This window comes from Papaver somniferum, chromosome 1, assembly GCF_003573695.1.
Source record: "Papaver somniferum cultivar HN1 chromosome 1, ASM357369v1, whole genome shotgun sequence".
Lineage (NCBI taxonomy): Eukaryota > Viridiplantae > Streptophyta > Magnoliopsida > Ranunculales > Papaveraceae > Papaver > Papaver somniferum.
In genome coordinates this window covers 142,376,817-142,403,468 of record NC_039358.1, presented here as the reverse complement: position 1 = coordinate 142,403,468, position 26,652 = coordinate 142,376,817, and the positions used below count along the sequence as shown (strand labels likewise).

Below are 26,652 nucleotides of genomic sequence, written 5' to 3'. Positions count from 1 at the left end.
CCTTATAGATACCCCTATGTACAGAAAGCGGTGGTGGAAAAGCTGGTTTAGGAAATGTTGGACACTAAAATTATTACCAGCACAATAATAGTCCATTTGCTGCTCCCATTTTATTAGTCAAAAAGAAGGATGGCTCATGGCGATTTTGTGTCGACTACAGAAGGCTGAATGACTCTACTATAAAAGATAAGTTTCTCATTCCCTTAATTGATGAAATAATTGATGAGTTAAATGAGAAGAAATGTTTTTCTAGAACTGATCTTAAGTCGTGTTACCACCAAATACGCATGCATTTATCTGATATTTTTAAGACGGCCTTTCGTACACATCACGGCCATTATGAATTTAGGGTTATTCCTTTCGGCTTAACAAACACCCCTGCGACCTTCCAGGCCTTCATGAATCAGATCTTTCAACCTTTTCTTCAAAAGTTCATCATCGTTTTCTTTGATGACATACTCATTTATAGCGATTCACTAGAAGAGAATGTATTGCATTTATCTCAGACCTTGTCCATGTTAAGACACCACTCTTTGTTTGCCAATTGGGACAAATTTTGCTTTGCTCAACCTCAATTAGCTTACTTGGGACATCTTATTACTTCAGGAGGTGTTGTTGCAGACCCATTCAAACTTGCAGCAATGGCAAACTGGCCACAACCCACTACATTGAAGCAGTTTACGAGGCTTTCTCGGCTTAACTGGTTACTTCAGAAGATTCATCAAGGCTTATGAAACTATTATCAAGCCATTGACTGATATGTTGAAGAAAGAATCATTCCATTGGTCTTCTGAGGCATTCCAAGCATTTATTTCACTTAAACAAGCTATGCTCTCTGCACCTGTTCTGGCATTGCCTGATTTTTCCCAGCCTTTTGTTCTAGAAATTGACACATGTCCCAAGGGAATTTGAGCTGTATTAATGCAATAAGGTAAACTCATTGCCTTCTACAGTAAAGGGTTAGGTCCTTAAGCACTTGCCTTATCCACTTATGAAAAGTAACTATTGGCCATTTTCATGGCAGTTCAAAAGTGGAAACACTATCTCTCCCACAGCCAATTCATCATAAATACTGACCACCGAAGTTTGAAATTTTTTATGGAACAAAGAGTTACTTCAATTCTGCAGCAAAAGTGGCTGATGAAGTTGCTTGTTACTAGATTATGTTATTCGCTACAAGAAGGGACTTGATAATAAGGTTGCAGATGCACTGTCAAGAATTTCTCACTCCAATGTTGAATGCCTGGCCCAATCATTATCACAACCTCAGTGGGCCCAAGACATCATTCATAGATACAGTGAAGACCCCTTAGCACAACAGTTGATTGCTCAACTGCTGGTCCAACCTTCTCACAAGGTTTACTCTTACAATGCTAGGATACTCAGGTACAAAACCAGACTGTATATTGGCTCTAGTCATCTGGTAAGGGATAATATCATTCAATATGTTCATTGTTCAGTTGTTGGTGGTCACTCCGGGATGTTAGGCACATACAATAGAGATAAAGCCTATTTATATTGGCCTAAGATGAAAGCTGCTATACTACAGTTTGTGGCTAACTGTGAAGTTTATCAATGTAACAAAGAGGAACACACATACACTGCGGGTCTCCTTCAACCTCTCCCGATTCCATAGTTGGCTTGGCAACACATATCCATGGACTTCATAGAAGGACTGCCATTGTCCAACAAGAAATCAGTGATTTTGGTTGTGGTGGATAGACTGACAAAATATAGTCATTTTATAACTTTATTTCATCCATTCACTGCTCTATCTGTGGCGAAAGAATTTCTCCATCACATATTCAAGTTTCATAGCTTACTATCGTCTATTGTCTCTGATAGAGACAAGATATTTATCGGCCAGTTTTGGTAGGAGTTGTTCAAAGCCTTGGGGACTTCCTTGCATCTCATCACCTTGTACCATCCATAGACCGATGGACAGACGGAACGTACCAATGCTTGTTTGGAGCAATATCTCAGGTGTATGACAGGTACGACTCCTAGGCTCTGGTCCAATTGGTTGTCATTGGCCGAATGGTGGTTTAATACTAATTACCACATAAGTTTGAAAATGACACCATTTCAAGCCTTGTATGGCTATCAACCACCACATTTAGCCTTCCCTCTATAGTCCACTACCTCTGTGAAGGATGTTCAAGACTACTTACAAGACAGAGACCACATGTTACAACTACTCCGCGAAGACTTATTGAAGGCACAAACAAGGATGAAGTTTTTCGCCGACAAGCACATAACTGACAGAAACTTTGCAGTGGGTGATATGGTCTTCCTCAAATTACAAGCTTATCGGAAAACGTCTGTTGCTATCCGTGAGAATTTCAAACTTTCTTCTAAATATTTTGGACCATTTGAGATTCTGCAGAAGATTGGTGTTGTTGCCTACAAGTTGAAACTGCCAATTGGGTCACGCATACACCTAGTGTTTCATGTGTCACAGCTCAAACAGAAAATTGGCCAGCACTCCACTTCTTCCCCATCACTGCCACTAGTGGATCAGAACGGAGCTCTCTTGGTAGAACCTGCAACAGACCTTGATGCCTGTCTTACACTTCGAGATGGACACTTTGTGCCTCAGGTTTTGATCCAATGGGTGAGTGCACCTTTAGAGAACGCGACGTGAGAAGATACTTGTCACATTAAAGATCAATTTTCACACTTTGTCCTTGAGGACAAGGACACTTAAAAGGGGAGGGCATTGTTATGTACCTAAGGGCCTTAATTCATTGGGATTTACTCTTCTCTAGTTTTATTGTCCATTTTCCTGTGGTCTTTTTCTTAAATTGTAAGGAGATTAATTGTCCTTAGAAGGAATAAGTGGATTAGGTTAGAGGATCAACGACTATTGGTCGTAGGATCACCAATAGGGAGTAGAGAAGATATTTATGGTGAATGATTGTTTCTGTCTGAACCAGATAATGAAAATATTCATTTGAGGCTTTATTCTTTGAGGAAGAGAAGGTTATTGTCTTTGTAGTGTCAAATCTCTAGTCGATTCACTATAAAATTCAGGTCTTGTAGTTTTCAAAGCGAAATAAAGACGTGACACCCCAGCGCAATTCCGAAACAAGAGCAATTCACCTTCAGGGTCTTCTAATTTTTCTACAACATCAATAAGAGCCATAGTCTTGCGCACTTTACTAACAACCAAATCTTTATTGAATTGAGCATCAAGGCTGATCCGACCACCCAAAAGTTTCACTCCCTTAGATGGCCTGCTAATATTAGGAGGAAAACCCCTGAAACCAAAGCTCTAGGATTTGGGGAGGGCCAAAACAACTCCATCTTAGCTATATTCAAATGCAGTCCCCTTTCAACCCCATCATCTTGAATAATCTTCAAAGCCTTTGCAACCATAAGAGTATCAACTATCAAGGTACCATCGTCTAAGTACCAGGCTTGCAACTCAAGCTCACATTGCACGGCAATTTTCTTAACCAAGGGGTGGAGAGTAAGAGCAAACACCAAAGGACCCAAAGGATCACCTTGTTGAACACCCTAGGATGAGGCGAGAACATGATCCATGTAATATAAACGAGCAGGAGAAGCGTAACTGAATTCTACCCATCGAGAAATCGATGGGCACAATTTACGTACCTCATAAAGCATAGCAGTACGGTCAATGAGGTTAAACGCTTTCGAAAAATCCACAAGTAACATGGAAAGATTGTTCGAGTCTCCTTTCTCCTCTAGCATACGGTTAACAGCATGTAGGATCGCTTCTCCACCACACTTGGCTCCAACACCAAACTGGTAATCCCCCAAATAAGCATTAATTTCTTTGCAACGCATTTGGAGACAAGTCTTCTCCATATTATACCCGCACAACAATGGGACGCAAACCACCGCCCGGCTTAATCAAAGGAGTAAGAGGTGCACTCGTCACGAACTCCCCCAAAACAGGCGGACATAAGCCTGAAAGCCATCGGTTAACTACAACTGTGATGGCTGCGATTAGTTCTTCCGAGATAGCAGCTGTGGAACCACTGTGAGCGTCTAAAAAATGTTGCGCCCTAAAACCATCTCTTCCACAGGAAGTTCCCTTAGGAAAACTTCTAAGTCGACCCAAAACAAGATCGGTTGAAGCAATCATAGCCTCTTGCATAACGGGGGTAGACGAATCTACGGTTGTGTAGAGGCAAACTGAGAGTCGGACTATATGTTGCAGCCATACGCACTCTCACTTCCAGTGGAGTTGCTCCTGACAATGAAGGTACGCTGAAAGAACTACAGAGTACGCTGAAAGAACTACAGAGGTGCACTATCCCAAATATGTGGTTAATCCGCATCCGGTCCGTATCACCCGATGATCTGCGGATGTCAAATCCACGGATGATTGGGCCGTACACGGTTGGATTTTCCAAATCCGCAACTTTGACGGATTGGACGCGGTGATCCCTAATCCGCATCCGTCCGTTGCTCACCCCTGATTAACGTCCTCATTCAAGGGTGTGATTGCGAACATTACTCCCTTGGATAATACTCAAGCTGAATTAGCACACTTTATAATTGTTTGTTAAGAAACTAGGATTGTTTTTTCTTCTCAGAAATCAAGTGATTAAACTAACTGTGCTACAGACGATTTTTGTCCAGTAAACACTCAAAATTAGAACCGTTCTTGGGCACCACCCTTTTTTTTTGGGGGGGGGGGGGGGGGGACCATTATGTGATAACATCTGAGCCACCCTAGGATGGCTCAGATTAGTTTACTATCTGAAATCTGACTTAACCATGGTCACCGAGTTATCAGATGCCTAATGTTGTATCCAAGGCCTGAGGGCCTGAGGCAATACAGTTGCAGTGGTAGAAAATCTCTCGCTATATTCTCTTGAAGAAAAAATTATTTATGTCAGAAGAATTAGAGTAACAATGAAACGAAATTACAAATCCAAATAACACTAAAAGCCCTGTGTAAAGAATGTTGGGTATCAAACATTACAACGATTCCCCAATCAATTAATTTTTACATGCCTACAATCTTTAATTGGGTTTAGAACAAAGAAAATGCAACACCATGTAAACAACATTTTCATTTAAAGAAATAAAGAAAGATGTGGTTTACATGATAGGAAATTGGTCGTGCGCTTCTTGCCATCAACCAAATCGCCTCTCAAGGAAGATCTGTCCTAGCTTCGTATATAATGCCCGTTGCTCCTCATAACTAAGATTTCTCAATATCTACATCATCATTGTGAACCACAATCAGATATATACTTGATCCGCCCAGTATAAGACCAACCAGATAACATCAGTGTATACATAAAAGTATAGCGTAAACTATATGAAGAGTAATACCCACCTGATCCAAGATAACCTCAACGGAGTAACTCTGGGGTATGACAAAGGATTGGTGATAGATATATACAAACACAGCCATTACCATCTGCAGAACATGTCACGTTTTAATAGAGTTGAATCTGTAAACACACTATTGGAAAAGAACCATGAACCAAAACTGAAAACCTTTAACAGATTCTCGCTCCAAGAGATCAATTAGGAAAACGATACTTATAGACAATTTACCTGGCAATCCATCCTATCAGTAATACCACCATGTCCAGGGATACTATCACCAAAATCCTGTTACAATTCAAGTAAACACCAATGTTTATGAAGCTTATCAGGAATTTTGCATATATTTGTCATTTACAAATTACATGAATGGTTAACGAGGACGACCTTGAGTTTAAAAGCTCTTTTGAAACCACTGGCAAAAAAGCCTCCAAAAGGTGCTATGATTGAGGCAAATAGCCCAAGACATAGCGCATGCCATTGTACAGGCAAAACCGACACCTCTTTCCATGGAAACTGCAAAAATAGAGAAGGATAAATAAAATTGTGTATATATAATAGAAAAATAAATAGGTGGAGATATTGAACTCTTCAACTCACCCATTCAGGAAGCCATCCTGCCAAAGAAAAAATCTCGGGTTTATATAGGTAGCCAGGGTCACAGTAAAGCCAACCAGTTGATAAATCCTGCATATTGTCAACACGCATTGGAGAAATAAACATCACGGTGTATATTCTTCAAGAAACAATAACAATCTATTAAAGAATTACCTCCCTAGGACATGTAAGCCATTGGTAACGTCCCATAACATTTGCCAACTGCACAATACACCAAATATTCATATTTCCATGATGATTAACAGTGAAAGGACACAAAAATCTACAATGCGCTTCAAGGACATCGAGAATTCTGGAATTAAGATTCCACCTATTGGAGTTTGTCATGTTTAAACTAAAGAACTGACAATTGTATTGTGTATAGGCAATCTGGCAGGAATGTTTCTCAAGTACACAGAACTCAACATGTTTTGACAATGGAATAACACCATAGGCAAAAGAACAGATGATTCTCACCATAAATGCAGATAGCATGGTCGTAACAGACGCTCCAATGAAACCCTCCCAAGTTTTCTTCGGAGACAACTTGATCAAGGGTGTTTTCCCGAAGAAAAAACCAAAGAAGTAGGCAGCAATATCATTGATGGCAACAAGTGACACTGGCAAAAGAAACCTGCACTGAACCTTATGAGTGTCAGGAGGAAAAAAAGTAATAAGTGCAAAGATTAGTATGCTCATTGGGTAACCCCTATCACTTGTAAGATTCCCAGGATCATATAAGGAGGAACAGTCTACTATCTAACACAACATATGTAATACTGATACGCCACATTACAAATAACACATTTAAGAATACTGACTAGAATATGAGAGAGAAAGAAATGCAAGAAAGAGGAAAGAGTGTCGGATCATAGGAAAATTTTGGTAAATTTACATGATCAGATCGAATAACACATCAAGATGGTGACATAAGTTGGGAGTGCTAGTCTAATGGAAAAATATCGCAAAAACATCTGGTGAGTTTTCAAGAGATCTCACCAGAAAATTCCTTCAAAAATACTTGCAACAGTGAAAGCGGACTGAGTGAACACAACAATTAGAATCATATGTGTCCATGCATACTGGCCAAACTGATACTTGTACATCTTCTTCTTCAACGTAAGAATGAACCACATAAATCCTGAGAAAGATACAGATATAAAAAGAAAATAAGTAGAAAAAAGAGACTTCTGAAAGACCAAATCGTATGCATAAAATAACACATAATTACCGAGTTACTGATTTGTTAGTATAAACTATCACGTTTGAACACTCATGCACGAGATAATTTGACGCCACATTTGATAGCATTTATTTATAAATATATATAGATACAAGTAAGCAAGGACATACTAACCAATTATGTATAAGAAATAACAGATGGCCATTTGATATTTAATGAGACCGCTCACAAGCTGGTACAAAACTTTATCAGATGTCACAGTGTTGACAAGCTGCTGACTGAGGATGCGACCGTATACAAACAGCACTGCCATGAAGAAAAAATGCCTGCAAACAGGATAACAGGAGATACATGATAATAATGTCTATGCAAATCATAAAATTAGCATGCATTAAGGGAGTGAGTTGTGCAACGAAGACCCAAGTCAAAATCCCTTCTACTTGAAGACTACAAGAACAAAGTCAAGTGCTATGCTCACCAGTTTAATAGCCAAAACCCAGGAAGGTGACTATCTTCATGAGCTTTCCTGAGTAGACTGAATAGCTCCTTCGCCATAAAGATTTGGATCACAACAACCATGGCCCAAATATAGAGATGACCCATGTAGATAATAAGCGCAAACCCTCCAATCATCCACAGAGATGAATATGCACGAATCAACATCGACTTGTATTTGTTTTGATCATTGACAAGTAAATTACCCCCATTTACTTTACTTGTCTCGAAAGGAGCCTGTCACCAGACAAATAATACATATGTATACAACTTAATCAAATTTAAAGTACCAGCACACACAACTCCTCCAGCATGTAACAATGTAAATTTGTCTAATTCGAAATAGAATGAGGTTGTTTCAGACAACTATGAGCATTGATAAGGCCAAACTTGTTTCTATTAAAAACGATTTAATATGTTGGCAAAAGAGATCCTCAAAACAATCTAAAGGAAATATTACTCACCTCTTGTGAGCGTCTACGCTGTCGTACTCTCCCAGCAGAAGGAGTTGATGGAGTACTGGAACTCTGATCCTTTTGCATTTTTCTTATATTTATTTCCAACTGCAAATAACAAAATTTCTCAGAGAAAGGGTCCTTAAAAATCAAGTCATAATAACTGCAAGTACCTAATTTGATCAACATACTAAAATCCCAAAGTAGTTCTTTCATGTACATTTGACATGTGTTCGCAATAATAAACCTAAAGATACCACGCTTAATGTAAAAACTAGTAATGAATAAATAAGGCAATTAGTTATGCAGTAACCATTAGGCAACCTGATAATTTTACAGCGAGCATGTTCATATATTCCATGTTTATACAACAACCAGTAATGAACAATATATATGTTACTAAATATGACGAAAAACCAAATTTCTTAAAGGAAAAATACTGAATTGACATTCCCAGTTCACTTACAATCTTGTGGCACAAGCTGATCAACAAAGGAAAATAGGATGGCTACAGCTCCCTCAGCGTCAATACTGTAATTTGAAGTGTCCTATAAATAGATCACAAGTCAATTCAATTGGTTCAGAAGACAAGATCAATCCCCTGAATTACATTCATATGATATATCTTACATAAAATCATCCCTCGGATAATACTTACTAAAATCTTCAATCTTAACATCCGTAAATCTCAGTGTTGATTAAAAAAAAAAATCCTCACCTGGGAAACCCATCTGAACAAACAAAGAATCGCCTGGTTTTTAAAAACAGATTCTAAACGTTGGGTATCTTCTTAATTTCTAAGATAAATTAGGAAGAAGAAACTGGAGTTATTAGGGCACACTCTTCCTGTCGATCACTCGGTGTATAAAATCTTTGTCTCCGTTTTTCTTTATTTCCTGTTGGGAACTTGTGCGTTTCTGTTATGCTCCTCCTTTACAAGGGAAAAGACACTTTGATACGTGTAGCGCCGCGTTCTTCCCTTTTCAAAGAAGAAACTATTGGAACGGGGTGATAAAATAGGTTGGTAACCTGAAAGGTGGTCCAGATCATTTTTTTTTTTGTTGAAGCATGGTGGTCCAGATCATGTAGGCTGGCTGATCACAAACTCACGATTGTTTCTCTATACGCACATCATGTGGCAAAACTTTGAAGCTATTCCTCCTCCATATCTCCAGTGGTGGATTTTTAAAAAAAAATTTATTACGATCAGCGCCGGATTCGAACCGCTAATGTACGATTTGGGAGCTCGATCCCTAAACTCTGAACTCCAGGGGTGGAATTCTTGCCAAAGAGGGGAAGGAAGACTTTTCCTGTCCCGGTTAAAGTAAGAGTCAATTGATACTTTGGTACTATCTTTCTCAAAAGTATATAAAAATGAATTTAAAAATTAGGTTTAACTAGTTAATTAGCTGGAAATCTTAATAAATTCATTATCGGGATTGAATTTACCAACGGTGACAAGACTGATTTATATTTTCAACATTAATAATACTGTACGGTATAATCCATCTGTTGTTTGTAGAGTGCAGATTATTAGTATATATCCCTTTGGCTATTGGATGTATGTTATTGTTGCGTAGTATCATAGGTTTTTTTTTTAATGGGAAAATGAATATATTAACTAGCAAATATAGTACATAAGATTTACGATTTCGTTTTTATCAAATACATCAGAGATAATGCTAGAATGCTTAATTTTTTGTTGCAATTTCGTAGACATATGTTGAAGGCTCTTTATTCTTGCTTCCTTTGCAATTTGTTCCGCTGCTGAGTTGTGTTTTCTATTTGTAAACTTTGCCTGAACTTGAGGAAGACCTTTTAAGATTTTCTTGGCTTTTTGAACGGTGTTTTCGGCAGTCCATGATAGATTTGTGTTGTCCTTGTTGATGCTGTCTGCCAAGACTTTACAATCAGTTACTATTGAAACGCTAGACAAGACGTTGTCTCTTAGCCATATGACCGTTTTTTGTAAAGATTTCGCTTCCGCATGAAGAGCCGAAGTAGTTGTCTCTGAACCTGCTGAAATGTGCATAAATGTCTGGTGATCTACTGAAAAAACGATGTGAGCGTATCCCATTGAAAGGTCTTCTTCCTTGAAAGAAGCATCAATGAATATTATCCAGTCTGTGTTTATATCTGACCATTTGGTATCGATCATCATTAACTGATTGTTGTCCAGTCCCTTTATTTTATTCTTTTGAGGGATGGATTGCAAAAATCCGTTGATCTGATCAATTAGTTGCATTGGATTTGGGGTTATCTTTTCAAAAACCACCGAGCATCTGTATTTCCATATGAACCATAAAATGGTTGAGATTTTTCCTACCAAATTATCCAAATCTGGGTTTAAAATCCACCCTTTAACCCATGATGTAATCGGATCCGTATTAGCTGAAGAAATTAAATTTCCTAGCGAAAATCTGAACCAAACATCTCTGGCAAAAGGGCAAGATCCGAATAGGTGATTCTCGGTTTCCTGAACTTGAGAATTGCATAGTTGGCAGTTTGGGTCAATTTCCGGGTTATGCGCCCATAGCCTCGAAGATGTAGGCAAAGCTTTTCCAGCTAACTTCCACACAAAAAGTTTAATTCTTGGAATTGCTTGAATTTTCCATATACTTTTCCATGGGAAATCAATTAATGAATTATCATCTTCTTGAGCTTGATTTGCTAAGAAATTATAAATGTTTTTTGCCGAGAAGAGTCCTGAATGATGGTGTAACCATTGGATTTTGTCTTCTTTTTTTCTCGGGGTAATGGCTTGAATTTTCTTTCTAACCTCCGAGCTAAAGTAACTGTCTAGTTTTCCTTGATCCCATTTATTCTCTACAGTTATAAGCTTTTGATCTCTTTTTGGAGTTGTGTCCTGCGAGTCTTGTGGTTGCGGTATTATTTCCGAATTTGGAATCCATCTGTCTTCCCATATTTTAACCGAGTTTCCATTTTTAACTTGCTAGATGAAGTTTCCTTTAATTAAATCTAGACCTTTTCGGATGCTTGTCCAAATCCAAGATAATTTAGAAGCTTCCATAGGATGAGAATTTGGGAAATATTTTGCTTTGAGAATTTTTGCCCATATTTGGTCTTTTTCTAAAACTAATCTGCTGGCTAGTTTACTGAGAAGTGCCATATTAAATTGATGAGGGTTTTTAATACCTAAACCACCTTGAGCAATAGGCTTGCATATGTACTTCCAAGCTTTGATGAACCCTCCTTGTCTTTTCTGCCCTTCTTTATTCCACCAGAAATTTCTTTGGATACGATCTAATTGATTCAAGGTTTCTTTCGGTGAGGCAAGCACCTGCATTTGGTACGTTGGGAAACCTTGAAGGATAGATTTTATCAGAACCGTCCTCCCCGCTTGAGATAGGAGTTTGGATTTCCATCCTTGTAAAGTGGAGTAATATTTTTGTAGAAGCGACTCGAAGTTCGCTTTCCTATTTTTATCAAAAAATAGAGGAGTTCCGAGATATCTATCATTTTTGGTCATCAGGGGAACTTTAAGAATTCTTGCTATAATTTTTCCATGTTTAGGATGAATTTTTGGGCTGAAGTAGACACTGGATTTTTGTAGGTTTACCATTTGTCCCGCTATATCCCCGAACAGCGATAGAACGTCTAGAAGATTTTTTGCTTCCCCCAGGTCAGTTTTTGTGAAAAGGAAACAGTCGTCTGCGAAGAAGAGATGGGAAATATTTGGAGCATTTTTATTGATTCGGAGGCCGGAAATTTTCTTCTCCATTATCGCATTTTCTAGAAGCTTAGATAGGATTTCCATGCAGATCAGAAAAAGATATGGAGAAAGGGGGTCCCCTTGTCTTAAACCTCTCGAGGTTTTGAATTTTGACCCGGTAGATCCGTTGAGGAGGATTGAGTAAGAAGTAGTGGAAATGCATTGTAATATGAGATCTATCCACTTTTCATCAAATCAAAAGCTAAGAAGGTCCCTTTTGATAAAATTCCACTCCACTCTATCAAAAGCTTTAGAGAGATCCAATTTAAGGGCCATATACCCTTTTGTCGCTTTCGAAGTTTTCATAGAATGGATGAGCTCATGTGCGATTATAATATTATCGGTGTTTGTCTTCCCGGAAGGAAAACAGATTGGTTGGGAGAAATAATTTTATTAAGAAAGGCTTTAATCTATTCGTGGGAATTTTCGACATTAGTTTGAAGATGGTGTTACTTAGACTTATTGGTCTAAAATCACTCGGAGTTTGAGGAGTTGAAATCTTTGGGATAAGGGTAATGTAGGAGTGGTTTATATCAGTATCAAGAATACCAGTTTTAAAGAACTCTTGTACTGTATTAACAATATCCGGAATGAAAATTTCTCAATTAGCCTTGAAAAACCCGGTTGAAATCCATCGGGCCCTGGAGCTCCCCACTGATTCATATTGGATAAAGTGAGCCAGATTTCATTTTTGGTTGGGATTTCTAGGAGAGAGAGATTTTCCTCGTCAGATATACAAGGCTTTATGATGTTGGATATGTCAAATCTATAATTTTTTATTTGGGTTGTACCAACGTGGGTAAAGTGGTTTACCAGGAGAGAATAGATTTGATCTCTATCCGAGAGCCAAAGGCCAGAAGGTTCTCTAAGGGTATTGATGGAATTTATTCTGTTCTTATTGGAGGCGGTGGCCTGAAAATATTCTGTATTTCGGTCGTATTCCTTGAAGAATTTATCTCTAGACAGCTGATGGTAGAAATCGTTTTTAATTTGGTACCATTTTCCTAGTTGTGCTTGGAGATTTTTTAGCTTGTCTATGTCTCTGGAGATATTTCCGGATTTGTGGATGATCTCGATTTTATTATTTAAGTTCCTAATATTTTTATGAATATTTCCAAAGATGTCTGAATTCCATTGGCAAAGATCCGAGGATAGGAGTTGGAGTTTCAATGAGATATTTTCATTTGTTGTGTTATTGGAGTGTAGTTCCCAGGATGCTTTGACTACCTCGTGTAGAGTGGAGTGTGATAGCCAAGATCTAATACATCTAAAAGGTTTCTGAAGTTTCAATTTTTCAGGGTTTGTACCTAATAAGATAGGTGTATGATCTGATCCAACTCCAGGTAGATGAGTTACCTTGGTGTCCGGGATTTTTTGAGACCATAGAAATGAGGTCAATGCTCTGTCAATTCTTTCGCAAATGTTCGCTTCTCCTTTTCTGTTGTTTGATCATGTGAATGGAGCGCTGATGAGTGCTAAAAAGTGCATATTTCTATATATTTTTCTTGGAATTTAACTCATCTTTTGTGCATTAATTCTACATTTTATCCCATATTCTGTGTTTTCGTTGTTTTCAAGAATAAATACTTTTCTTAATTAATTTTGCATTTTTAGGTACTAAATAAAGCATGGTTATCTCACGGAGCGAAAAGAGCAAAGGAACGGCAAAGACTCCCGCTAGGAGGAAGCGAAGAATGATGTTTGCAAGAGCCGGATCAATTAGAAGTGGGCTTGAAGAGGAAGAATTGTTCTTAAAGAAGATATGGGCTTGGCATACCCAAGACCCAAGACCCTTACCCAAATCCATTTCCATTATCCATACCCATTTCCATGAGAGCCGTCAGATTGGATCCATCTCATCATCCAACGGTCGCCTCATCATTGTGCATCAAACTCCGAAGATCCCGTCAAACACTATAGTACCTAACTCCATCTGAAGCCGTCAGTTTTGTTGTATCTCATCATCCAACGGTCGCTTCTATCGCGTCGTTGGATCATTCCATCACCTTTTCATCCTACACTTTAGCTTCGCTGAGCATCAACCTTTGATACATCCGCCTCACACCCTAGCATCAGAAACCTATACCCTCAACCAAACACACCCTTCTTCTCCATCGGGTTCTTCTTCTCATCTTCCCCAAAAACTCCACAGTTCTGCAACTCCATCACCTCCACCAGCTACACCTTCTTCTCGAACCACACCACCACCACAACCACCCGACAACACCACGACATCTCTCCCTAGCCTAGACTTCTTTCCAAATTCACATCTCTGAACCCTAGGTGTGGGTTTGACAAGAAAGCTCGAGCTAGGGTTTCACCAACAGCGAGGAGAAGACAAAATTGAGGGCAGGAAAAGCTTCAGAAGAGCAGAGGGGACATACCCAAAGCATGGGTCGAGCTCAATTCAGGAAATTGGTGAGAGAATTTGATTTTCCCCAAAAAAATTAGGGTTTCGAATTAGGGTTTTGTATTTTTGAAAAACTATAAAAGGGAAGCTGTAGAGAATGCAAAAAATGTTCTTGGGTCATCCGAGAAACCCCCTAATTGGGTTAATCTCATTTTTCAATCCAATGCATATCTTCTTCTTATCCACTGTTAATGTCTGTTGTGTTAGTGTTCACTGTTTTGTTAATGTTTAAGTTTCAAGTATGTTCTGTCATGTGTAGTTAACTTTCTTGTGCTATTTCATTATGTTCTAAATCATTGGTGCTAAGGTTGAGATGAAATTTAATTCCTGTTAGGTGGTAAAATATTAGGAAGGAATTCTTGTAGTGATCAGTTGCCTAGGGAAGTGATGAACTTAGTATGTAATATCACTTGTGATTGAGTGTGCCTTAAACAGACACTCAATGCTAGGGGTGATTGAGTAACTTAGCTCATTAACTTTCCACAAATGCATACCCTGGACTAAGGAAGGCATGAACCTCCCCCTTTTTCCATTAGGGACAAGAATATGAACTAGAATTGCTACTATCTAGCTAGGTATAAGATGGATTCAAGACCTTAGTGTTTTACTTCTTTGTCACTGTTTTACTTAGAGAACTCACTGCTCATTGCTCACTGTTATTCATTGCCTTTACTTCTTTGGCTCACTGCCACTGTCACTTACTGTCACTGCTTAGCTTAGGAAACTTCATAACACCCCAAGTCCCTGTGGAATGACCCTGTTCTTGCACACAAGATACAACTGACCCTGTGCACTTGCAGGTATAACATGTAGGCTGCTTCATTGTCTTATTTTCACATCTATATAAGCCTACCAAGCGCCTTCATATCCCGCATCTTGTAGTCCCATGGAGTCAATTGTCTGCATGATGACAGTCTTGCTGCTAGAACTAGTTTTATTTCCCCCTTGCTTTTCATCTGGGTCAAGAATGATGTTTAAATCGCCAATTAGAGCCCAAGGCTTATTCACTTGTTGGGCCATTTCTGAAATATAATTTCATTGCCTGATTTTTTCATCAGTATCAATAGCTCCATAAACACAAGTGATGAAAATCTTCTCGTCACTTAGCCTAGTATCATAGTTTGATTAAATAAATATATTAAGATGTACTTTAAGTCGTCCATGTTCAAAAGAGAATTTCTTTGGAGATTTTTAACCAGGCTAAATTGGGGCCTATAAGGATTAATTGGGGCCTATGTATTTCTTCATCCACCCAATAGAAAAGAGTAAGGGGTGTCTAAGTTTGATAAGACTACCAATTTGCCCTCTATAAAATTTTAATACTACCAATTTATCCTTATTAAGTCCTAATAACAAAAAAAAAAAACTAAAACTAAAATCAAATTCATTTCTATTTCCATTTCCATCAAAATTAAGAATTCCAAATCAAACGAAAACATTGTCGATAATCACCAAATTCACTAAAATAGGTAATTTTTCGTTTTAGCTCGAATCTGGTACTTTTCTATTAACCCAATCCACTAGAGTAGGTTTCAATAACATGTAATCACTTAAACAATCCAATTTTTTTAAATCAAAGTTTTCTGGGTTTATAAGAATCGGTCTACGTCAATGCACTCGTAAACCGATTTCATTTAGAAATGGTTGTTGTTCATGCCCACAAAAACCGATTGCTCTGGATGGGCATTATGGTTGGAGAAAATTGAACCAGAACCGGTCTACGTTAATGCCCACATAGCCCGGTTCTGGTATGGAACATATAATTTTTTTCCTGTGTTTTTTTCCTGTTAGAATCGGATGACATGAGCACTTTTATAAACCGATTCCTGTTGTGCAATGTCAGGAATCGGTTTTTATATATGTATCGTGTAAACCAATTCTGGTTAACCCATTTTTTTTCCAGTTAATACTCGTTCACAAAATGAGTATGAAATTATACTAGATTTCATTTCGATTACAAATGAAAATGAAAATAGTTCCGTATAATTTTGCCAAATGAAAATAGTTCCGTATGATTTTTACCCAATTTGAAAACGAGTATAACTTTATACTCGAATTGAAAACGAGTACAACTTCTTAAACGATCTGAAATTGAGTATGAAGTCATACTCATTCTTAACTCGGATATAAAATGAATTTTAATTTTATTTGATGTTTAACAATACATAATTCACAGATAAAAAAGAAAAATTACCCACAATCGGTTTATGTTCATGCCCATATAAACCGATTCTGGATAATCAGTTGATTTTCATGTCCATATAAACCGATTCTGGGTAGAAGCAAGTTTCAAAAAATCTATGTATGTTTTTGAGGTTACAATCGGTTGATACCAATCACAACATAAACCGATTCTGAGTTGGTGTTCTTCAAAAAATTTCAAATTTTTAAATTTTTTCATGTTCAGATGATTCATTAACACAAGTTAATTTCACATCTAACACGATATTTTATCACTAATCATCTGAATTAACACTAATTAATCAGGGATAAATTAGCCATTAAAAATAGTTGGTTAAGGGGTTTTCCATTTTACTTCAAAATGTCTTTTTTTTGTCACGTAGTGATAGGCCCCAATTTAGCCAGGATTTTTAAATTCTGGTATGCGAGTAATAGCATTCTTCTCGGTTCAAAGAAATGATACTACATCCGTCCCACTATTAAGTGACCTACTTTATAACTAAATAGTTATAAAGTAGGTCACTTAATAGTGGGACGGAGGGAGTATTAGTAGTGGCTGGAGCCAACAAAACAAATGTAGTATGAGTACTTTTCATAATGTATGGGCGGAAAATCACGTCACCACGTGGAAGCATCATAGATCCCAAATACGAGAGAGTCGAATTCGTGACAAGTACTGAATACTCTTTTCGGAAGCCTTTTTTCCCTCTTTCGAGATATCTACTTATTGGGCGAGATTAAGACACGTAGAAAACACTGACGGAGATCTACGACTAAGTTTGAAATGGATAGTTGAGCATTTAATGAAGCATCAGAACGTCCAGCTCGTCAGTCTACAATCTGATTAAACATGTGGCAAAACGTGATATATAATGATAGTGACAACTTCAGTGACTAAGGGTGGGAAATTGACTAACAAAGACAACCACCAGCGAAGTTGAACCATTTTGCAAGTTAGCTACAGTAGAAAGCCTCTCCGAGCAGACCAGCGAGTGAAGTGAGTTGTCTTCCACTAGAGAAATTTGTCTAAAAAAGGAATTGCAAACAATGTAAGAGAGGTTGAGTTTTTAGGGCATAAGCAGACTCGGAGAAAAAGCTACTGAGATTATGCTTGTAACACTGAGAGCTTGTAATCATCTTCCATTCACAGTGAAATCACCCCCGTGGACGTAAGTTTTAACACCGTACTACATAAATCTCTTGTGTCTTGATACTTTGCTTGCTTACTTACAAATTGTAACCAAATGACCTAAATACTTGCCTGATATTTGTTTTTGTAGTTTGACGATTGTTCTTTGGGTCTTCCTGCAGCTACATTTTTGTGCTAGAAACATGGAGAAAGTAAATAATTTATCCTACCTCTAATTAGCAATTCGCCGAACAATTCACGAATTATACACGAATTATTACGAACTGATACATTTTCCGTTCTATTCGCGTCCGGATCAAACTCCAAACCTAATACGTGTATAATACCAGCCTAACCTGGCTCGTCTTGTTTCCCTCAAAGTCCATCTAACCAACTGTTCTACGCACTTGTGTTGATTAATAATCTACATATTCCACATATAAAAGCACTTACAACTTATTTTTCACCTCATATCCAATGTAAATATATAATTTTCACCTCATATCCAATGTAAATATATAAAAATCATTATGTTATGGCTACAAATGTTAATCAATTTATTATATACATGGGCCGAATTTTGTGTGACGAATTCATTTCTCTAAAACGAATGATATACGTATGTATGCCGTTCCGAATTACTGCCGAATCACGAACTGTTGACCGGATTTTTGACCGACCTCGATTTATGTAAATCCGAATAATACCCATACACATGTCGTTCCGTACGTTTGCCGAATCACGAATTGCTAACTAGGATCCTACATAAGCTTGTGGTTGTTCAACGAAAACGTTTATATCTTGAGTTTAGGTAGGATAAATTATTTACTCTCAAATCCGTGGTTTTTATATCTTGAGTGGGCCAAATGGTGGAGGGCTTGGTAATTGTGAGGGAAACCTGGCAATCAGAACAATGATGGGTGGATATGGTCGCACTAAACATGGACAAGAGAGTCTGATTCGAAGCATTCACGAAAATGATGACGATAAAGAAAGGTCGGAGTACAATGCATTAAACGAACAGGAAAAGTGAGAAGAATAGCGAGAAATGACACTCGATAAATTGAGAGCGAAGCTCGCTGAAGATAGGGATGCTCCGAGAGAGATTGGCGAAGGACAGTAATCTCCTTAAGCAGTAAAATTTGGGAACACCCGGATAAAAACCTTAAACTCCATGAGGAACGACCAGAAAAACGCAGTTTACCTGTGTCATCTACCAGCTGATGCAGAGAATCAACGAAAAAGCGAAGGGAGGAACAAAGGGATAGTTCCGAAGAGTAAGACGTGAGGAAGCAAAAGAAAGACATGAAACGAAAACTAAAAAGGTCCAAGGAAAAGGTTGCAAACCAAGAAGTGTTAAACGATCTATAGAGTATTTGAACCATGTTTCACAACTTACAGAAAAAAGGAAAAGGACAATAGTTGGCGGATGCAATAACAGAAGCGAAAAGCTCGCCTTTCAGTGTTGATATTTTATATACGACATTACCACAGAAGCGTACAATGCCAACATTCAACAACATCTTCAACGAAACATGAAATGTGATACAACATGTCAAAGCATACCAAGGATCACTGTTGCAATGGGAACACCACGACGTAGTTATGTGCAAATACTTCCTAGCCAGTTTGAAGGGTGAAGTGTTATCTTGGTTCGATGATCTCTCACAATACTCCGTCTCTCCCTCTCGTGACCTTGAAAAAGTATTCGTAGCAGCTTATATACATGACAACTTGCTAAGGCCAGAGGTAGAAAAGTTATTTGCAACGAGGTAGAAATTTATCAGCATAAAAAACGAGCCGAAAAGGTAAAGCATGAGAAGAAGCATGCCAAAGAGGACAAAAAGGAGCAGGAAAGGAAGACTAATGAAATCAAAGCAGCGAATGTGAATGGACTTCAAAGCGAGATTCCAGAAGAACATGGATTTCCCGTATAGCAATTAAAGAGCTCAACCCCTCTTGGTGATCCAATGATTAACTTTACAGCAACATGACCCACCAAGGACATAAACTTTGTGAAAAAACAAGGGTACCCAAATACACCACAATCTTTCGAATATCGACCTATGAGAAATGTGATCGTCTATGGGCAGAGTCGAGATAATACAACAACTTCGATATACACTTCGTATGATCATCTATGGATACAGATCGAGACAATACAATAACAAGATCACTTTTGTGATTGACTATGGATTCAAGATCGAGACAATACGACAACGAAGTATTCACTTGATAATAGGTGTGGTATTAAACTGAAACTCTATAGGATCAATATCAAGTGATACGTAGTTAACGTACAAGTGTAATTTACTTTAATCATAATAAAATAATTATGATTTGGAATAATAAAGTAAATGGCACAACAAGATTTTGTTAACGAGAAAACCGCAAATGCATAAAAACCCCGCGACCTAGTCCAGTTTTGAATACTCTCTGAATTAGGCCGCTATACGAAATCTAATACCAACTTCGTATTGTTGAGACCAGTATCCATGCGCCTTCAACTTCGAGAGTCACGCACGTGAATAGAAAGTCCTTTGGATCGTATTCCAAACAACAAATGAAGAATCTGTTTGGTAACCACTCTAATCAATCTTTGCTAAAGGCTCTTCCGTTTAAACTAATAAACTCCTTTGTCTGGTTAGATCAATCTAAACTTTGATTACCGAAATAATCAAACTCTAGATTTGCAATCAATCAATATAGATCTCAAAGAGAAATTTTAAGGTGATGCGATCTCACACAACTAGTCAATCAAGTGTATCAAAGATAAACACGATTCTAGTTGGATCCCAGCCGATCAAGGTTTATGCACTAAATCCACAAAATACGAAAACTAATAAGAATTCTTCTTCATCTTCAAATCTTCTATTTCCTTCAATACCTGCACAACACAACTTGAATCCTCTTGTGATCAATCACGCACAGAACGGAGTCTGTTAACAATGGATTATCACAAGATGTCTTTAGATCCGAAAATGGTTCTAAAGATCTCGTCGATACTTGATCTAGTTTGAGGGACCATTATGTTAAAAGAGAAGGCTCTCAATAATAATCAAACTAGGTGCAATTAAAGTTACAACAATTGTTAGTCAATCAAATCAATATCGAAAACTAAAATAACAATGCAATTATCTAATTTCCCATCGATGGTACTCGTAGAGCTTCTTGATCCCACAGAAGTTTTTAAACGAGCGTTCGTAAAAGATTTCGCCTAATCAGGGTACTTTGTTTCCGAATAGACGACTCCACCAGAAACTACAAGAATGAAGTTTGCCTGGCTCTTAGGATAGTTTGCAAAAAATGCAAACTCAACTATTTATAGACCAAGGTTGTTTGGACAACAAGGAAATTTCAAAATCGAAAATATTCTCAAGATATTCACGTTAAAGTACCTAATTCCGGGTTTCTTATTTCCACTTAAATGCCAAACCATATTTCCGAACACTCTCATAGAAAACTTATATTATTAGTCTAGCACATTAAATAATAATATTTTTCATAGGATATGCTTTAATTGATCGTAATTATATTATGAAAATCATAATTAAATGCTTTTCAATTTTTCGGTATGGGATCACCTTGAGTATCAATAAATATCTTTGAACAATTAATGATAAAAGTTATGTGCATGTTCAAATAATGTCGATATCTAGAAGCTTCCCATCTTAGCAAACCCAAAACCTTAATTCACAAGCATCATGAAGAAATATGTGAACCATGGAAACTTGGTTTTGCTCATGGAACCGATTAAACCATCACTCCACGATATGTTGTGACCAGATATAACATGATTCCCAAGATAGGTTGTAATCGGTTACACCTTGCTCCACAAAGTAGCTTGTGACCGGTTACACCTTTCTTCCCGAAGTAACTTGTGACCAGTTACACCTTGCTTCCCAAAGGTAGCTTGTGACCGATTACAACTAACTTACCAATTCATCTTGTGACCTGTTATGCCTTGGATTCCAAAGTAACTTGTGACCGGTTACAACTTGCATTCTAATATAGCTTGTGAGTGGTTACAACTTGATTTCCAAAGTAACTTGTGACCGATTACAACTAGTTATATATTATAGGATATGACCGGTTATACCTCATCTCTCAACCAAAGTTAAGATAGGTTCTACCTAGACATCTTGTATTGATAAATCAAACTATTCAATGAAGAACCGGATCAACACATCATGATTTCCCTTTTGATTATGAAACAAGTTCATACATCTACTTCCTTAAACTAATATAATAATACATAGTTTTCTAGGATGAAATCACACCTATAGAATGCACACATAATCAAGTAACTAGATACAATACATTATGTCGATTTTAGTGACAAAACTCTATTACATATGGAGATAAAATAACTTATTCTTCATACGCTTGATTCCAAGTTTCAACAGAACCTGCATATATTCAAAAATAAATGCCGATGTTGACATTTGAATAACAAAATCTTTTACTCCCCCTAAAGGCAAGCTAGGTATATATTCAATCCGAACATTTTTGTTATTCCCATTTTGTAGTATGGAATACTACACAACATGATGATATGTTTCTCCCCCTCAGTCTATGCTTTACTCTTTTGTTAGATATAGCATTTTAGTACATATAGCCTTTCCTAGTGATTACAAATCACTGTTTACTCCATATATTTCTCCCCCTTTTTGTCAAACCAAATGACAAAGAAAAGAAAAAACAAAAAAGCAAACCAAAAGGATCTTACAAACTCGTAAGATTTGTAAAACCTATAAGAGTTAAGCACGAAGGTTTCAAATACCATTTTAGATAACCAATACTAAAATCGAAACTATAAAAGTAATTTAGCTTTAATATGTTATCAAGGAAACAATTTTCAGAAGCAATTTTCTCTTTAGTCCGACAAACCGCCTAAGATAACTTAATTCTTTTATCGAACCGATTATGTATGTACAATCGCTTGTTTCGATAGGACACAAATAGAAATCAGAATTAACTTTATTTCTCTTATCAGGCTCTAATTATTCCAGAAAATAACTTAGACCTCTCTCTTTAGACGAGACAAACATTAGGTTAGTTAACTAGTTTTTCTTGTCAAGGTATTCGATTAGACTTGGATAACCGAATCCTACAATTGATAAGTCTAACTAAGATCAGAATTAACTTAGTTTTTCCTATCCGGAATCAAATGGACTAAACAGAAGATCCTGTAATCTTATATTAAGCAAAAATAATAGACACAAACCAAAATAAATTGACTTGTCATAGTTTTTCTCAACCAGAAGCAATTGAAACAAATATAATCAATATAAACACCGCAATTGCACCGCATTTCGTTAAACAAAAACAATTGATACCAAACAATAAAGAAGATACCAAATCAAATTCAAAAGAATTGACATAGTTTTTCATAACAGGAAACAATTGAATCACAATAATTAATCCATACAGCATAATGGAAAATATCAATTGTACCTAGGTTTTGTTAAGAAAAAACAAAATATATGCAATAAAATCATGCTTTTCTTAAACTGGAAAAACGATTAACTAACAATAAAAAAATCGTTACCTCAATTTCCGCAACCACTTCTCCCCAGAAAGATATATCGTTTTAGCACCGGTTCAATAAGAACTCTCCCTTAGTTTGTTGTCATCCTCTCGCAAGAACAAAAGAACAACAACAAAAGCAACCTTTACCAGAGAAAGGTTGAATCGATTTTAACTAATGCGTGCCAATAGCAAAAGCTTAAACCCAAAACACATATGTTATGCTAAACACAACTTATGTAAACCTAAATTGATTATCAACATATTGTGATTTTTCACATATGAGTTTCAATCGGAACACCTTATAATCCTTTGATAAAGCCTACCAACAAGGGCTAGAACTTAATCTCGCTAAATCAAAACGCCATACAACCCATAAGGGCTATCACCATATGATATAGGAAATAAGGTTGATAAAAACCGAAAAATAATTATGTCATAAATCTAAAAGAAAATAGCATAAAATATAAGCATTCATACAAAGGCTATGCAATCAGAAACTATCAAGTAGTGAAATAAATATCAAAATAATAATTTTTATTCATAGATAAATATTGATTGTTTTATTCGAAATACACCTTATACAAGGTATCAAAATAAATCAACAAATTGATGTCTATTTCCTGGATCAAGCATCTCATCATATGACTTAATTCTTAGTGGTGCTCCGATTGTTCACTGAGGTTTCTTCAGTTCAAACTCTTGAAGCACGTCTCGAGAGACTTGTTAACAACCACTTCTTGTTGTTTAAGCTTTTCAACCTGTTTCTTCATGTCTGCAAGATCGACTATTGTTTGTTCAATTATATCCTTCAGCCAATCTTGATTTCGAACCGTTATTATAAGATTGGTTCTTAGTTCCTTAAAACCATTGATGAAGTTTACCATACTATCAGTAGGTATACACTTGGTTTCTTTTGGATCTTGAAAGTTGAAAGCCAAAAGACATGATTCATCTTGTGATCCAGTAGAACTATCAGATTCATAATTAGACATGACTTTAGAGATGTTTTTCTTCTTCCTTTCTGTATCGATTCCTTGACACTCCTTAACTCTTTGAGCTTGATCCTTATTGACTTTTGTAATGTTGCGAGTTATTGGAGGCATACTCATAGGTTTAATAAGAGTTTATCAGGGCTTCAATACAAGTAAGAGGGAGTTTATTTTTTAAAAGAAAAACCTTTCGGACCGAAAATACCAAAGTGATTTTCAATAATATACAAAGTATATTTTTATTTCCATAGGGACTTATCCAAACTCCTTATATCAGGAAGAATATATTCTTCATAGGGTAATTTAAGAACAAAATTAAATGAACCCTCATTAGTGAAAAACGGTGTTGACATGAACTTTTTAGACAATATGGATTCACAGTTACCATGTTGTCGAGAAAAAAAAATCTGATAAAAACACAATACATGTGCTCTCGTTTTATGTGCTTCCTCATCCTGAAAAATATGAGCACAAGCCTGGATGAGGGTGCACAAACTCCATACAACTAAGTTGTATCGAAGTAAGACTTGTCATGCTTACATCGAGTATCAGAACCATAGTTCATGTTCCGTTTTGGAGGTTTCTGCCCAACGTATTTTCTCCAAGAAGTTGATATTTCCTTGTGATGCAAGTTTGATCATGAGGAGAAAAAGAACCGATGTGAGAATCTTCAGAGATAGATTGTTAGAGCACTGCTCGGTCGAACTCGCATGCGTTGTTATCTCAATCTTGTTTGTCAAGTTTAGTTGAAAAAACTATAAGTCTTGGTTTCAAAAAAGACGAGGGTACCCAAATACACCACGATCTTTATATTATCCACCTATAAGTCCTCTTACCGAAAGTGACTGTCTATGGACAAAGTCGAGACAATACTTCAAATCTGTATTCACACTTTGTGTGATCGTCTATGGATACGAGATCGAGACAATACAACAATCAAAGTGTGATTACTTGATAATAGGTTCGGACTTAACCAAACTCTATAGGATCACTGTCAAGTAATACGGAGTTATGAAACAATTGCAAGATATTGGAATGCTAAGGTTATGAAGGACCATACATAAAAGACAAACGTAAACACTGTCGAAAACTACAATCCCTACGAAGATGGACTAACCGGTGACGCATCACCCTAAGAAATAAATAGTCTAAAATTTAAAGGTGTTCAAACGAGTGAAAATTTCAGCCTGAAAAATAGTTACGCAACACTACAAAAGGCAAGAACTATGCTTCGGGATTGGCCGAACCCGAACCGACATTTTTTGCAACGAGCTTAACTTTCTTCATATCTATGAATTCCTTCACACCCTCCTTGACCTTGTCAGTAAGATCCTTCCAATGCTTTTTCCGCGCCTCATTCAGTTGGCAAGTCAACTCGGCAGCAGAGTCATTAAGCTTAGTGTTCAGAACATCTTCATTCTCCTTCAGCTGAACGACCTGCTCCTTCAAAGCCTTGAACTTTCCTTGCTCTGCTACATAAAAACAAGAACGAAAATTGGTTACAACCCGAGAAAGGGATAGGGGCGAAACGACACGAAATAAAAAAACAAAATAAAGCATGCTTGAAGACCTGAGAGGGTGGGTAGACGAGACATCAAAATGCTTCTTGGCCAACCTTTTTGGTATGGATTGAGATAATGGGAGCCGATCGTCGGAGTCCTCACCACTTTTCCTAGTAGAACCTTCTCTACCTTCTTCACTAGTTTTTGATCGCTGCAAATACAACTTCGTCGGATCCATCAAAGGCAAAACATAGGGGAAAGTACATGTACCGAGTAAAGAGCAGTTATATTTGTTACCTTCACTGACTCTTCCCCAGTCTTACCACTACCACCCCTCTTCCTAATATTTTGAGCTCGGGGCTGTAGAGCAATAAAACTGTCAGAAATGATATTTTATGCCAAAAATTCCTTCCCGAAGAAAGTAAGCGACCAAGTTTACAAAAAGACCCGAAGCGAGTAGAAAGCGGTCATAAGCGAAGAATATTATACCTGATCGACATTGACTACCCAGAACTGGTAGGGCTCAGCAAGAAAAGCAGGAGGAGGGTACTTGCGACTCAAGATGGGACCACGGACAGCCAAAGGCACTCTATTCCAAACAGAGTCACTGGTGTGACGAGCATTGTTGTTAGTGTTGGTACCCCCCTCAGGATGTTCATCTAATATCAACTTCTTAAAACCAGCAGTTCGAACTTTGAAGCGATCATGATTGGAAACAAATTGGCAAGATCACCAAAAGAAGCAGTACCACCAAAAAACTAGCGGAAGTGTATTTTATCGTGTGGGAAGGATCGTATGTGTACTACTCAATATCAGAACACTCACCCCTCCCTCGCTTCTCCCATTCAGCCATGAGGCGAAAAGTGTTATCATTCCAATGACCCAATGCCCGATGAGGGTGAAGCTGGGACCTGACCTCTTAAAAAAATGGTCGGTTCGGGTCGTAAATAGGAAGACGAAGCTCGAGCTCGATCTGACCCTTGGTGATGATCGTCGCTTCGTGAGAATGGTCAAATTCTTCAAACTTCTCATTTTTCAAAACGCCCTTCTGACCGTATAACAGTTGAATATCATAATCACGAAGATCATGCTCTTCCTACAGTTGGTTGATGAATTGAGCATCAGTAAGGTTA

General features: G+C 37.4%; 2 protein-coding genes across 2 annotated transcripts; both read right to left on the bottom strand.

Annotated features, from left to right (window-relative positions):
- Window positions 1-4,821: 4,821 nt before the first annotated feature.
- LOC113302987 (phosphatidate cytidylyltransferase 1-like) lies at window positions 4,822-9,194 on the bottom strand. The gene is made up of 13 exons (XM_026551965.1): window positions 8,762-9,194; window positions 8,510-8,591; window positions 8,053-8,151; window positions 7,572-7,825; window positions 7,268-7,419; window positions 6,910-7,051; window positions 6,388-6,544; window positions 6,085-6,132; window positions 5,914-6,000; window positions 5,701-5,829; window positions 5,545-5,601; window positions 5,321-5,404; window positions 4,822-5,199 (listed from the first exon to the last, which is right to left on the bottom strand). Exons 3-13 carry the CDS (start codon window positions 8,128-8,130, stop codon window positions 5,116-5,118), a joined length of 1,272 nt encoding a protein of 423 aa, XP_026407750.1. The 5' UTR covers window positions 8,131-8,151; window positions 8,510-8,591; window positions 8,762-9,194; the 3' UTR covers window positions 4,822-5,115.
- LOC113351655 lies at window positions 8,502-24,137 on the bottom strand. The gene is made up of 3 exons (XM_026595601.1): window positions 23,910-24,137; window positions 9,713-10,996; window positions 8,502-8,591 (listed from the first exon to the last, which is right to left on the bottom strand). The coding sequence occupies exons 1-3, from the start codon at window positions 24,135-24,137 to the stop codon at window positions 8,502-8,504; spliced, it is 1,602 nt and encodes a 533-aa protein (XP_026451386.1).
- Window positions 24,138-26,652: the final 2,515 nt, after the last annotated feature.

Bases quoted from the DNA above. Each gene is read 5' to 3' on its own strand.
- LOC113302987 (XM_026551965.1), bottom strand. From the start codon at position 8,130: ATGCAAAAGGATCAGAGTTCCAGTACTCCATCAACTCCTTCTGCTGGG. The intron at 7,052-7,267 runs GTTAGTATGTCC...TATCTTTCTCAG, and splicing joins TTATTTCTTATACATAATTG to GATTTATGTGGTTCATTCTT. The intron at 5,200-5,320 runs GTGGGTATTACT...ATGATGATGTAG, and splicing joins TTGAGGTTATCTTGGATCAG to ATATTGAGAAATCTTAGTTA.
- LOC113351655 (XM_026595601.1), bottom strand. From the start codon at position 24,137: ATGAGTATGCCTCCAATAACTCGCAACATTACAAAAGTCAATAAGGAT. The intron at 10,997-23,909 runs GTAAACTTCATC...AACTTCATCTAG, and splicing joins GTATACCTACTGATAGTATG to CAAGTTAAAAATGGAAACTC. The intron at 8,592-9,712 runs GTATTTGATAAA...ATCTATTTATAG, and splicing joins ATTCTAGCATTATCTCTGAT to GACACTTCAAATTACAGTAT.